Source organism: Pistacia vera, unplaced genomic scaffold (assembly GCF_008641045.1).
Source record: "Pistacia vera cultivar Batoury unplaced genomic scaffold, PisVer_v2 Contig393, whole genome shotgun sequence".
In the NCBI taxonomy this organism is placed as follows: Eukaryota; Viridiplantae; Streptophyta; class Magnoliopsida; order Sapindales; family Anacardiaceae; genus Pistacia; species Pistacia vera.
Genome location: NW_022196216.1, coordinates 642,973 through 657,624, shown reverse-complemented (window position 1 = coordinate 657,624; position 14,652 = coordinate 642,973). Strand labels below are relative to the sequence as shown.

Genomic DNA, 14,652 nt, shown 5'->3' with positions numbered 1-14,652 from the left:
AAAATAGTTAATTAGGGTATATTTAATATAGAATTCAAATTATGTTTTTCAATTTTAAAATGCTTTTTTAATAGTAAAACATGAAGTGTTTGGCCTTTTTCTTCAGCATCTATTGGTTTAAAAAATGACTCTAACCTCCAGTGGTGGAGGAAATGCTCACCTATTCAACCTTCAAATTTATAAGAAATTTTATCAATTTCATCTCTTAAAAACATATTAACCTTTCAACATTATCAATAGATTATGACAAAAACATTTTCATTCAAATTTAAACAGAATAACTTAACAATTTGACAAAAATAAAAGTTAAGATCGTATTTTTAGAACTACCATATGCTCACTACAAAAGTTATTGTCAAACATAAATCAAACAAAGAATAATTCACTCATTTCTTCAATATATGTAAATAAATGTCTTTACTTAAAATTATAAATTCTCTCAACTAGGGGTGTTCAAAACCAGTTAACTGGTCTGAACCAGTTGCTTTTTGAGTGGGTTTTCTGGAAAATCGAACGAATTTTACTAATTTTTATTTTAGGCAAATCTGAAAATAAAAATTGGCCAATACTATTCTCTCTACCTAATTTTCTGGCAATAATTTCTTGAAAGCAGCAATAGAAGCCAATGCTGGTTTGCTTCCCAGGAAGCTTCAAAGAAATTTCTTTTTGGCTTTAATAAATTTCACAAACACCCCTAACGAATTTCACAAACAAGCACATTCTTCATTAACACCCTCACACATTCATGATCTCTCCTTCAAGATCTTGTTTAAGACGCCAATAAATGCAACATCGGATGAGCAACCAACCGGATTCAACTGTATTCAAAGAATTCATATAATCATCATTATAATCGTGTAATGCTGCTACTGAAAGTTACAGTAAGCGCCAATTGTCTCATTTTCTTTATAAGATATACAATGAAGGATGAATTGTAAGACGTAATCTACAACAACAATTATTTCACAACTAATGCGCTAATGTATCTAAAAAAATCTTACTGAATGAGTCGGAAGACAAAGTTAGAACTGTGGAGGTCGATGAAATTGCAGTCTGTTTCTAGTGCCGGTAGGTATATGGTTTCCCTTGGCTCCTCGGTTACTCCACTCTGCGTAGCATACTCCATTGCCATCTCATAATCCACCTGCAAATTTATCAAAAGTTAGATTCCTGGACGTTAGTCAAAAGTTATACCTAAAAGTTAATATTAAAGATGTTCAAAACAAGTTTTTTGAATTTTTGCACACCATGTAAACAAGAACTCACCTTTTCGACATGTTGACCAAGCATTTGTATGAGAGTCTCTTTCGTAACCATCCGAGAGTGTACATGTTTAAGTAGATCTGTGTCTTGTTCCTCATAACGTCGCTTCTTTGATACTTGGAATTGTGACATTTCTTTCAAAACATTGTATATAGCACCTGCAGCATCAGGTATATACCTGCCAGTTGACAGAAATTTTATCACAGTTTGTACAAACATAAAGAAAAAAATTAAGCCTACCACTGGGCACAGCAAACAGACAGTAATTGGAGTTACTTGCTCAAGTTCCGTTTTCTCTCCTGCTGCTCCCGAGCCTGAATTTTCCTCACTATTTTCGATTTTAGCTGGTTGCAGCACTGCTGAATGGCAGTCTAGAGAGACAATGATGCGGTCAGCATACTTGTTAAATCAGTAAATGACATTTAATAAAAATGGAAAATGCTCCACCTTAACAGCGGCAGCTATCTCACGGATATCATCCCCAATATACTCCTTGCCAGTCCCTTTGAAGGGGATTTTTGTACTAACAATACTCACAAAGACGCCAATTTTGTCCTGTGTTTGGTTGATCTTGTAATTGGTCCAACTGAAATTTTTTTAGCAAAAGACAAAAAAATGTTAAATTTATATTTTTGTATCTTAGTACCAAAACCAAGAGTGAAAAAATAAACACAAGATAGAAATGCAAATAATATATTCCTAATATTCTTACTTGATTCTCTTTAGCACAGTTCTAGTGACAACATCACCGCCTTGTTCAAACAGAAGAGGGATCCGGTTTGCAAAACGAAAAATATTTAATCCCTGCAATTTATATGGAAACATCACAGATTTTAAAACACTGAAAGAGCGGAGAATAAAATTCTGATGAGCTCTTTACTATAGCAATCCAATCGTCAAGCAATAGAGTGTGGTTAAGAATGAGATGGAAATTTGGCCTTTTTTCATTTCATAAGCAGAAATACCAATTTTATCCGCTAAATGGGCTCCCAAGTGTCCCCACTCCAAACTTTCTCCGCTTTTCTGTAACTTCTGATTTTCTTTTTCTATTACTCGTGCACTCAGGAAGCCTAGATCTGCTACCTAAAGTTTTTCATTCACCAATGTAGTCTGCCATTATTTCTTTCCTAGAAAATAATTTCATTCTGTTACTGTCAAGGCTCTCTAGCACGGTGTCTCCCCTTGTTCCTCTCACACAGTAATCACACAAGTATGACAAATACTAAGGAGTAACTAGAGAAGCACTAACTTGCTTAACATCTTTTCCACCCAGACTAACACCAGCTTCCACAATGAATGGATGTCCCTCGAAAACTTGAGCGCTGTATTTATTATTAAAACAAAGAAGAGAAGTTCAGGAACGAATGTTCATGCATAACAGATAAATATGAAGTTCAAGCTGCAATTACAATTATTTTAATTAAATATCAATTATTATCCTAAAACAATATATGATAAGTAACTGGATTTAACTAAATGGGATTTCAAAACACAACCTGCCTGAATAAGTTGCAACCATGTCCGGATTCAGCTCCTTTATAATTCCTAGACGGAGATTGTATTCCCCTGCAGGACTAAGACACTGAAAACAGTTTCTTAGTAACATGCCATACCACAATATACATAATTATGGAATGAAAAGTAGAAGAAAAACTAACAAACAATAAAAAAGTTCAACAGTCAGTCTGATAAACTTAACAAAACCATGAAAGATGAGTAGCTTACATCACCACTAGGGTCATCAAATTTAGCTTGACGAAACAACTGATGGATGCGTATTATTTGCTCAGAAGTCAGGGACTTGACAGCCGTTTTTGGGCTAAACCCTGGACCCATTTCACCTACAAGAGAATTATAAAGGTGGATTTAAGTTTACTATCGAAAGATTAATGTCATAATTATCAAGCAAATGTATATTTGAGTTCATCAACTGGTTGTAACAATTTGATTGTTTTTAGCACAATCTCATGAGTCATACAATTTCAGGCCAAGTGCAATTAGTAAGCCAATCTTCCTAACAAATGTATACTATAAAACTACATTCTAAATTAATGGTAAATAAGGAAAAACGAATAAAACCTTTGAGATTCTGCATGTGAATAGTGGAACATTGGAATAATACAACTCAAATTCTAACTTGCATCACGAAGAGACAAGATAAACTCGCAAAATTTTTACCAATTAATCTTTCAGCAAGGGATTTCCCTATATTTACAAATTCATGCTGAAGAAACTGCAGGAGATTCTGTTTCAAAGTTTCTGCAATGAGACGTTTGATTAGAAGTAAATCAACTGAAGATGGATGGTGCTTGGTCTCAACAGGAACTGGAGGCATCGCATCTGTTCTCCGTGAAAATCTAATGGTGATGTTTTGTTTACTGCACCAAAATGGAAGTAAGAAATTGAACATACAGATCTGATTTTCATGTGCGCACACATGCAAGAGAGAGAAATAACATACTCAGATACATCTGGATCTGGCACATATTTGAATATAAATTCAGCGTAAGGCGTGATAACAGCCATTTGTCGCATGTAATGCAATATCTTAGACTGCATGTATAGGAAATAAATAAAATAAAAAATACTACCAGTTAGCTAGCCAAATAACTTCTGTTGGCATGATGATAGTGAATCACAGAACTTAAGAAAGCTAAAGGAAATTCGGAAATGCAATAATTAACAATACAAGAACCAATGATATATACATACTCGGTAAGTTGTCCAATTTCCCTCAATAACCACTTGAACTTCAGCTCCATGCCATTTATACTTGTTGTCTCGTTTTTCATGCTTATGAATATTAGGAATGTTCCTGAAATCATTTTTAAGAGCATCGTCATGATAATGCCGAGAACCAAGTATTTTCTGAGCAATTTAGAAGGTTGTGTATGTAAAGAACCAGATATAACAATTTATATATCTGCATACTTAATACAGCACAAAAAATTGGATAGTACCAAATATATAGATAATCAGCTATGCGAGAAGATCTTAAATATCCAAATACTGCTAGTTTTTCAAGTGATTCATACCTACGTATATCTATATCCAGCTTGCAATATGAAACAAAATCTTGGCCCCTCATTGATGATGAGATCACTATTGGCAGACCTGTACTCATCTTGGACCAAATTAATGCCTGTGAAAACAAAAAAGGGATAAATTACTGCATTATTGTTACCCCAACTACCAAGAGGAGAAGTGTAGAACCACATTTAAGATTTTGCTTGCAGTGAGGTCATTATTGCAGCAGCAATTACATTTTTAGGTACGGCTCCCTTATATAACATCTATCTACAAACTCTTCATATAAAATGGAGCAATGATAGAAATGGTAGCCACCTACATGATTGGCACTAAATATTGATTTGATGGCATTTCAGGAACCTCTCAGGTTAACCCTTATAGCTAGTCTTGGTGATGGTGCGGTTGTTATTAAAGGTTACATCCAAGACAATCACTTCAATACCTTGGGTGATGCACAAATGCAACCTCAATATTTAAATTCCATGAAAAACTTGAATGCAGCATAAACTACAGCCCAGCACCAGAAGAAGAAGTTCAAATTCAGTATTGAAACGGACAGTAAATGCACATGCAACCACATTTTGTGTGTACGAGCTGATAAATCTTATTAAATAGATGTAAAGCCAAGCCTGTTAAAAAATTACCATCTTTGCACCAAGACCAAACTTCCCTCGTGTCTGCTTCAAGCCATACTTAGTCCCAGACAAAACTGCATTCATAATTAACTTACGTCAAGCTTTAAAAAGTTCAGTTCCAAATATTTGTTACAGATCAAACATATATTTTGAATGAAATGTGAACTTGAGCTAGCAAACAACTATTATACCTCGACCAAACATATTTGGGATATCATCATGTGGCATTCCTCTTCCATTATCCTACAATAGAAATCCAATTATAATCATAACTAATATCTACGAAGAAAATTTTGAAATTTATCAGAAATTAAACTGATCGAACTGAAAGAATTAAGACAACAACCAAAAAGACAATATATGGCAGAAGAATGTTGTGATGGAAAGTAAATCATACCTTGCATGTAACCCTGAAAATTGAAGTCTCACCTCGTCCCTTCATGGCCTTGGTTGATGCAGGTTCTTGAACTTTCTTGCCAAGGGAAGCATTCATAGCCTCTCGTTCTCGTTTAAGAAAATCTTTACGTAATCGTTTCTACATGGCATGTAATAGAACACAATGAACTGAATTGTAGAAAACTCAAAGAATATAAAAGCAACAGAGTCTTTATCTTGTTTTTAATTCCATTAATGCAACAACTACAATTGCAAGTAAAAACATGCCATGTATTACCAAGGAAATCTGACAAAACGTCATAAATTAAACCATGTGACATTAATGAATGGGATTTCATTGACAAGGAACCAACTATTACAAAGTACTAATAAAGCTTGATGTAAGCTTCTCAAAAACACGTTAATGAAATCAAACACAAAAAGAAACATGCAGTACATTTGTACGAACCTCACGAGACTTAGCTGTCTCATAATCTTCATATAGTGCTTCATCAACACGCTCATGATCACAAAGACCAATCATGGCATAAAACTGAATTTTTCCTATTTCTTCACTGCAACAGCCAAGTCAATTAAGTTTGTTATAAAAATGAATTGCATACATCCAGATTTTATACAACTGTTAAGAACAGGCTAACAAGATGGTAGGCACCACATGAATTCCACTAATAAATAACAAAATTCATGTGAGTTTTCATATTTTACATTTATAATTTATGAAACTTACATTGTAACTTCTATAACAGGAAGCTCAGATATTGACTCCGCCGAATCAAGTGAATTTTCAACAAGTTCTCTCACAGTAGTGTAAAGGGATTTGCCAGGCTGAAAGTTAAACCCACCAACACACAGTGTCATACAGCAAATATCACATTAGTAAAAAAACATTTCATCCCCTTTTTCAATAACTTCTAATCTTAAATTCACTACCAAACTGCTTTTGACTGGCATCTGAAACTGAGTTAATTGATATATCTGAAAGCATGCTTATTACACTTAGCAGAGTACTAAAGTCTGAAAAACATAGAATTCACCCAAACTCCACAAATATTGTATTAAAAAAAAAAAAAAAAAAAATTATCAAAACTATTATCAAGAGCAAAAACTTTTTAGACGATCTAACATCTACCCAGTAGTTTAGATATTCCACACAATCACCTCAGAAGCAATTTGCAATTACACTATCCACTATCTTAAGATGATTTTGATCATTTATTATACAAGAAAGCCAGATGCTCATATCCTTCAAATTCTTCAATAAACACTAAATAAACTGAACAAAAGAAAGCAAAATGCTTACAAATTTCCCTCACAAAAATAGAGTAAAAATTTCATAAACTCACTAACATTATCAAATCCAGCAATGTTCTTGTTGTCTGCAAAGAACTCAGCCGGAGATTCTGCACGAACCAAAAAATCATCACTTTAGCTTTCGGAGTTCAAAATTATTAAAAACTGAGAAAACAATTTTTCATTTCAAATTTTACACTAAAATTATGATCGTAAAATTTCTGAAAACAATTAAATCAAAATTTCACACATGCATTTGAAAGAAAACGAGTGAGAAAAGGATTCCTTACTTTGCTGGAGAGCACTATACTCTGGGGGATCTCTCCGACTCCTCGGTTTGGCTTTCTTCGGTTTCTCGTCATCGGACATTTCAAAATCTTGACGAGCGACGAGCAAAATTTGTTATCTTCGAAATTTCACGGAAATTTTTGTTGATTCCTGAATTTAGGGTTTATCAGACAGTAGTGTTTCAAAATCTTGACCGGTTTGACCTCCGTATTTACAGATTTACCCATGAATTTGTTGAAGAATTGACCATTTTACCTATGACTTTATATTAATTGACTATTTTAGTTCTATAAATTTCCGTTGATAAAAATGATGTCCCAATAATTTGAACCTATAACCTGACCACGCTGGATTGGCAATTTCTGGGTATAGGGATGGGTGGTGGTTCCCCCGCCCCTGCCCCCGGACACCAAATATAATCTCTGAAACCATTCTTAATCTATAAATTTGAGGGCCAGGATGGAGTAGGTAAACCCACACGGAAGAGTCAAAATCCGTCCTTATGCACATACCAGTCCCATCCTCGAAAATTTGAACATATTTTTACTTTTTATTTTTTAAATGAAAAGAAATAAAATTGAATAATTAGAGGTGTACTGGATGGAGCAGTATAATATCACATATAATGGGTCGTTTGTTTTATTATTTTTTATAGGATTTTTTTTAATAATATTGGATAGTTGAATAGGGAAATATTATAAGGTAAAATTTAAAAATTAACAAAAAAACCCCCTAAATTTGCTAATTTAATAAAGACCTCAATATATAAAAATTTTGTAAAATGACAAAAACACCCCCACCCACCCATAGTGTCAAATTCCAGCCACCACCACCGGAAAATGACGTTACGACGCAGACTGGTTGGATCTGGCGAAGAGGGCGTCGATATGGTCTTTTCCGGCTAGATCCACCATGGATCTAGCCGAAAAAGGCTAGATCTACAGCTAGATCTAGCCGTCGACGGTCGCAAGAGTCCAGATCCAGCCTGAAAGGGGCAGATCAGTAAATTACCGGTCAGTTCCTGTCGTTTGTAGGCCGTTGTGATAAATTCTGGCTACCACCGACGGTGGTTGCCGAAATCTAGCAAGTATGGGTGGGTGGGGGTGTTTTTGTTAATTTTTAAACTTTTTTTGGGGTATTTAATGAATTAATAAACTTAAGGGGTCTAAAAGTAATTAAAAAATATACTAATATTTCTCCAATAACAAAACAAACAAGTATTTTAGGAATAGGATTGAAAATATGAGTAAAAATAATAAGCCAAATGGAGCCAATACTATTTAGAGTTGGTTCCCCCGTCCCTGCCCCCGGACACCAAATATAATACTATTTAGAGGTGTATTGGATTATCACTGGGAAGTCTTTTGATTAACTCTTAGTCATTCTAACGTAAAAAGACAACAATTTTTTTTTTCTTTTGTAATTAGGAATATCCAAGTCAGTTTGTGTGCACCTTAACTAATCTTTCGAATCTTGAAATTGACAGTTGGATACATTCCCTTAATTGTTACCCTCTATTAGTAACCCAAGTGAATCGAATTTAAGATTTCTTGAGTGATATGTCCAAGAGTCCTAGTTGATCGTTGGATTACCTAATGGTGGCTATAAAAAAAAAAAAACAACAATTTTAAACTTTGTTTTTAGACACCAACATTATTTAAATTAAAAATATAACCCCAACATATATATTAAACAATTAATCAAGATGTTTATAACCGTTTTTATCCAATTTGATATATAAATGAAGAAAAACTTATACAAGATATGTGTATAACATGTATTTAATAAATTGAATGAAAATTATTAATTGGGGATGGTTATGGCACTGATGGGTCGGCTTTTTACGGGTAGACACCTCTACCCGCCCCTAGTAACGGGGACAAAAAGTCCAACCAACCACCCACCCCGGGTCCCCGGTTTCAATGAGGAAACCTTCCTCGTCCAGTCGTGGTCGCCCCTAACCTTTGAATTTTCTAAGTAATCCCTATCTGGTAGGAGCAGGTTTTTTGGGGAACCGAACCCCACTGGATTTAATTGGCATCCCTGCACTAGACTAAAACATTGATTATCAATTATTTGCAGCCCAACGGTCTCGACGGAAGGAGAATTAAGGAATTTACTGTAGATAAATTTTTGGTGAATGTATATTTTGAGTTTGTGTAAAACGAATATCAATTTATACATCTGCAAAAATACATTTAAAAAATTATTTAATAATAAATTTTAATTTATGAAATTACTAAATTTTTATAAAAAGTTATATAAAATTTAGACCATCTCCAATCACAAACACCATGCAAGTTTTACACTAATTTGTGTATTTCACTATTACATCTCCAACCCATTATACCAAATATTACACACACAAAAAATTCTTTAAAATATTCTCTTTCTTTTTCTTTTTATTAATAATCAACAATTAATCTATTTTACTAATTATTTTTGTATATATTAATTAAATGTTGATAATGATATTTTTATTAAATAATGATTATTTTAAAAATTATATTAATTTAATAAAATTAAACATTTATTTAATCAAATAAACATTACATTTAATATAGAAAAACATTACATCTAATATAAAATGTCACCAAAAAAAAAGAGACAACAATAACAAAAAAGTAAAATTTCATATTGATAGTAATTTAATTTTCGGAATTAGTATATTCTTCTCACAAATGATCAATTAATGCATTTCGAAGTACATAGTGAGCTTTTGTATCCTTGATTTGTCTATGTCGAGCAAGAAAATTTTAAAATTGGACATTTTCATCTACGATAATTTCAACTTTAGGAGTTGACGCTTCCATCTGATTCTCAATCGATGCATCAACATTACGATCATTTTTTTATTTTTCATTATTTTTGAATTATATAATTATATGAATTTATTATTATAAATATTAATATAAATAATAATTAAATTAACATAAATACAAATAACATAAATAAAATATAAAATATATTTTTTAGTATATGAACACTACCACACCAAATTGTTGTAAATGAACAATATCACGCCAAATTTGATATGATATTGTTTACTTACACTAATGTAATGTAGTATTTAACTCTGGGTTTGAGCATATTTTTCACACCATTTTTGTGTTTTGGCTTTGGGTTAAAGATGCCCTTGCAATTAATATTAACAGTAGATAAAAAAAATTGAAAATAAATGTTGGAGGTGGTGCCCGGCTGCCCGCCATTGATCAGATCGCCGACCCAATTTCATGTTTTAAATATGAATATATCAATATTACTTTAGGGAAGTGACAAGAAGGCCCAGCCGATGGGCCACAAAATGGGCTTATGCTTTGGCCCAGAGCTCTGACCAGTGAAATTTTATTTTTCTTGTAAATTTTTCATCCTTCGGATTTTCTAAACGCATTTCTATCTGTATATATAATCCTGAAGCATGACCTATGTGATTTACACGTAGGATTTTTAAAGCTCTGAAATTAGTGGATTTCGACATGTTGGATGATTGTTCGACACGTGATTGCACCAAGTTATAGATTTAAAACGATGCATGGAAATTTGTTCTAATAAACTCCATAAAATTTCAAATTATGTTTGTAAATCTTTATGATGATTTTCATGTAGTTATATTTTGGTGTTTCTTTGCGATAGACTGAAAAATATTTGACTAACCTTTTTTTTCTTGTGATTAGTTACAATAATCTCGCAACAGCACAATTAGATAAATTGTCTCACAACAATCTCAATAGTTTAACTTACATTGATACTTTGTGGTTGACACTAAGATTTCTGTTTATTATGTAATATTTTTATTTAATAAATTTATCATTAATATGTTTCATTAGCCGTTTTATATGTAAGTTATAGAAGTTTATAAGAACACAAGAAATTTCTCAAAGATGAGTTCTATTTCTAACCACCAAAACAACTTAAATGTGTGTCGTATTGAAGTTTTAATTCTAGTTGAATATGGTTAAGAAATACTAATGGGTTAATTAGTTTAATATACAGAAATATTAGTGTTAGGTTAACAATTGATTGAGATTCTAAACATTTGTTATCTACCCTTTGGACTAGCTTAATTAAATAAAATAAATCCAATTAACTAATCATTTAATGTCGATTTTCAATTCAAGATTAGATGAAAAAGTTGAACTAACAATGAACTACAATTTTGATCTCAAAAACTATATAAACCCACGTAAATCCTTTGTTTCTTCACTCAAGAATTCAACAAATTTTTACATTAAACTTATTGATTTCAGCACCCTTTTTTTTCTTTGACAAAATGGCTTCTTGCAAATCCTTCATCTTGGCTTTGTTCATTGCCTTGTCACTGTTGAACATCCATGGTGCTTTGGCAGCTCGTAGCCTTCAACAAATACCCAATTTTCCGACATTGCCGCAGCCATCAATTCCCACGATTCCGGCCGCTCTACCCCCGATCCCTAGCTTTCCCACCATTCCCAGTGTCCCTAAGGTCAATTTGCCACCACTTCCAGCCATGCCTTCTTTCCCCAACATTCCCACCACCATCCCATTCTTCTCTCCTCCTCCTTCGACCAAAAGTCCTTGAATAGGGAAACTTATCGTTATATGATGAATTAATTAAAAGCTTTCGAATGTTATAGTTTATATGGTTTGGTGTGATAGTATGTAACTTACATTTGTATGTTTATTCATGTATCGTTTATGTATTATTTTCGAAAACCTTTCGAGGTTTTGAGCTCCAATTTATGTTTTATGTATTATTACTCCATTATTTAGTGTAATGATTTGTGGGTTAGTATGAATTTTAATACAGTATTTCAATTTCAGTTTGTATTAATCTCTTGATTTAATCCTTCATCCTATTTTAATTTTTAACCAACAAAAATATAGAGCATATCCCTAATAAATAATAAAATAATAATAATTTTCTTTAATATTGCATTGAATTAATTTGATTTGTGATTTAAAAATAATTTATAAAAACTAAAATAAAATTTAAAATTTCAGTTGTAACTTAATATTTTTAATATTTGAAATGTGTTCGATACAATATTTAAAAACAATTTTTGATTAAAATTACTTTTTAAGAGGAAAATTTAATTAAAAATCAATCTTAATTATTTAGAAATCACATCAAAAATTGGTTTTTTACAAGAAGAAGAGTTAATTATTTTTTATTTGAATTGATGTGTCCCCTTAAAGCCACACAAATTATACAAATTTTCAAACTCTATTTACCCCCATTGTGTTGATTTTATGTCTCCATAATCATTTTTTAATAGCAATACGATTCCCAACGAAATGAAATATTTTATTATTATTATTAAAAATAAAATAAAAAGAGCAAATATTTCAATTGTTTCATATATATTTATCTTTTTTTATTTTTTTAAATTTTAATATATTCGTTTTTTAAATGAATTGCCTTTTTCATCCTACGTTCACATTTCAATAAATTATAATTTTAAGAGTATTTTAGTAATTGCATGAAATCATGGTTAGTTTAGAATAGTATTACATGTATAAACGTTGATCTTTAATTCTATTAATACACTAATGAACTCTTTTACTTAAAAGTAATTTTTTTTACATATTTTATGAGATAAAAGTAAATAATGAAACAAAGAAACGAAAATGATAGTAAATAAAAACTAAATAAATAACATAATAATACATTAATTAGAAGCTAAATTTTCAATTCTTTTTTCCCCTTCTCTATCAAGTGGACGAACTAGTTTACAAATTATATCAAGAGTGATTTTTCGAATAAATAATATAATTTGCCAGCCAGCTCATGCTTACACTATGACAAAATTGATATCAAATAGTACAAAGTTTGATATGACTCTTGAGATTGAGAATATGAACCCTAATGGCTTCGTTTGGTTGGAATTTGGGAATACTATTTTTAGTATTCCCAAAAAAGTTAAACAGTAAAATACCCAAAAACTCACAATATTATTCAACATTTTTTAAACCCCCTAAATTTGTTAATTCAATTAAATACCCCTAAATATTTTTAATGTTTTTGTTACGGTGACTCCGGCCACCCTCCGGCGGTGGTGGTCGGCTGTCCGTATTTGAGGGTGGATTGGGGGTGTTTTTGTTAACTTTTAATATTTTATTATAAGGGGTGTTTTGTAAAAAAATAAACATAGGGGGTATTTTATCAATTTGTAAATCCTACATCGTAATACCCACTCAATTCAACTTTTTTTTTTAACTTTTTTCAAAAAAAATTTCCCAAAAATACAAAATTGTGAACCAAATGGAGCCAATAATTTCTAAATGAATTCATTGCATTTTGAAGGGCATATAATTGTCTTTATTATAATTTCATGTCATGTGTATCACATTCTATTTTGTTTTGTTTTATAAATTTCATTTTTGGTCCCACAACAAAGAAAAAACAAGGTGAAGAAAACAAAAGAATTTATTAGTGGACTGGTCCTATCTCCTATGAATAGCACCTTTGGAAATTTGAACTTTAAATTCATATTCCATTTATGTTCATATTATAATATTGACAAAATGCCCTAATATTGATTAATAAAAAATTTTAATTTGACAACACTAAACATTTTAATCTAAAAATTATTTTCATAATTAATAAGTTATTACTACAAGTTTAATTAAAAAAAAATCAATCTATTTAAGTTGAGATTTGGATTGATATTAATAATTTTTTTTTCTTTTTTTATTCTCATTTTGGTCTATTGTTGAATTCAATGTAACTAAATTGTTAAGTCTCTTTCAACTGAATTAATTTTGCAGAGTAATTAACCCTCTTAAATATTAATTTCGCATGTTAGATTTTTGTCGAGAAATATGAGAAATAAATTGAGAATAAAACAAAGGAATCTGTCAGTGGTCCTGTCATCTAGAATATTTGATTTAATTTGATAATAGTATGAATGTATTAATCAAGAAAAAAATCTAGTTATACTAATATTTATATTATAAACTTTTTGACCCATATTATAAAATTTTATTTTAATTATAGGAAAAATCTTAAGTGGGTTAGACATGTTTCATATGACACATGTCAATATTTTACATCAATTTGCAAGATATATATTGAAAACTTTCTCGGAATCCTCCCATGTATCTATTTTTACGAAAACTTCCTCACGTCATAATGTATCCATCCTCTTGAAAAATTTCTCTTTATTAAATCATGCATGCATGATTTTTTTTTTTTTTTTTTTACTCTTTAAACCCAATATTCTAAAATAAATAAGTCATAAATATGATAGATGATCATTATATTTGAATCCAAAAAATAAATGAAAGAAGTAAACCTTCTTGACCGTCAGACTAACCCCTTAGAGTAATAACAATAAATAACCACAATAATTTTTATTTTTCTAAAATTATTATTAGCAAATTCAATTTCAATAAACGGAAATGGTCCTTGATACAATTATATGGGTATTCATCTAGCGCATACCATTTATAGTAACATCTGAAGTGAGACACATGCATATCATATAGCTCGTGTTAGAGATAATGCATCCATCGATCCCAATGAAAATATTATCTTCCTTATATAATCACACATGTAATTTTAATATTATAACATATAAACTTTTCCAAAGTTAATTAATGAATACTCTTACGGGTGCATTTGGTTCGAGGTCATATAAGATAACAGAGGTAATTTTAAATTATTTTGCAAGATTTCGTTGTTTGGTTTGCAAGTAATAAAATATTACATGTATTTTTATTGTAAATAGTGTTTACTGTTAGTAATATAAGGGCTAATCAGATACGCTCT

At 31.2% G+C, this 14,652-nt stretch overlaps 1 protein-coding gene across 1 annotated transcript; it reads right to left on the bottom strand.

Annotated features, from left to right (window-relative positions):
• Positions 1 to 376: 376 nt before the first annotated feature.
• LOC116141149 (DNA topoisomerase 6 subunit B) lies at positions 377 to 7,079 on the bottom strand. Its single transcript, XM_031426676.1, has 20 exons — positions 6,905 to 7,079; positions 6,672 to 6,724; positions 6,052 to 6,149; positions 5,773 to 5,878; positions 5,326 to 5,463; positions 5,120 to 5,171; positions 4,938 to 5,002; positions 4,299 to 4,405; positions 3,976 to 4,078; positions 3,725 to 3,816; positions 3,442 to 3,641; positions 2,989 to 3,104; positions 2,760 to 2,845; positions 2,513 to 2,585; positions 1,976 to 2,067; positions 1,711 to 1,849; positions 1,540 to 1,634; positions 1,267 to 1,441; positions 1,002 to 1,144; positions 377 to 818 (listed from the first exon to the last, which is right to left on the bottom strand). Exons 1-20 carry the CDS (start codon positions 6,981 to 6,983, stop codon positions 815 to 817), a joined length of 2,016 nt encoding a protein of 671 aa, XP_031282536.1. The 5' UTR covers positions 6,984 to 7,079; the 3' UTR covers positions 377 to 814.
• Between the last annotated feature and the right edge of the window lie 7,573 nt (positions 7,080 to 14,652).

Coding starts and splice junctions, on each gene's coding strand:
- LOC116141149 (XM_031426676.1), bottom strand. CDS start 6,983: ATGTCCGATGACGAGAAACCGAAGAAAGCCAAACCGAGGAGTCGGAGA. Junction 4,406..4,937: donor TTGGTCTTGGTGCAAAGATG/GTAATTTTTTAA, acceptor TTGTTTTCACAG/GCATTAATTTGGTCCAAGAT. Junction 3,817..3,975: donor GAAATTGGACAACTTACCGA/GTATGTATATAT, acceptor CTATACATGCAG/TCTAAGATATTGCATTACAT.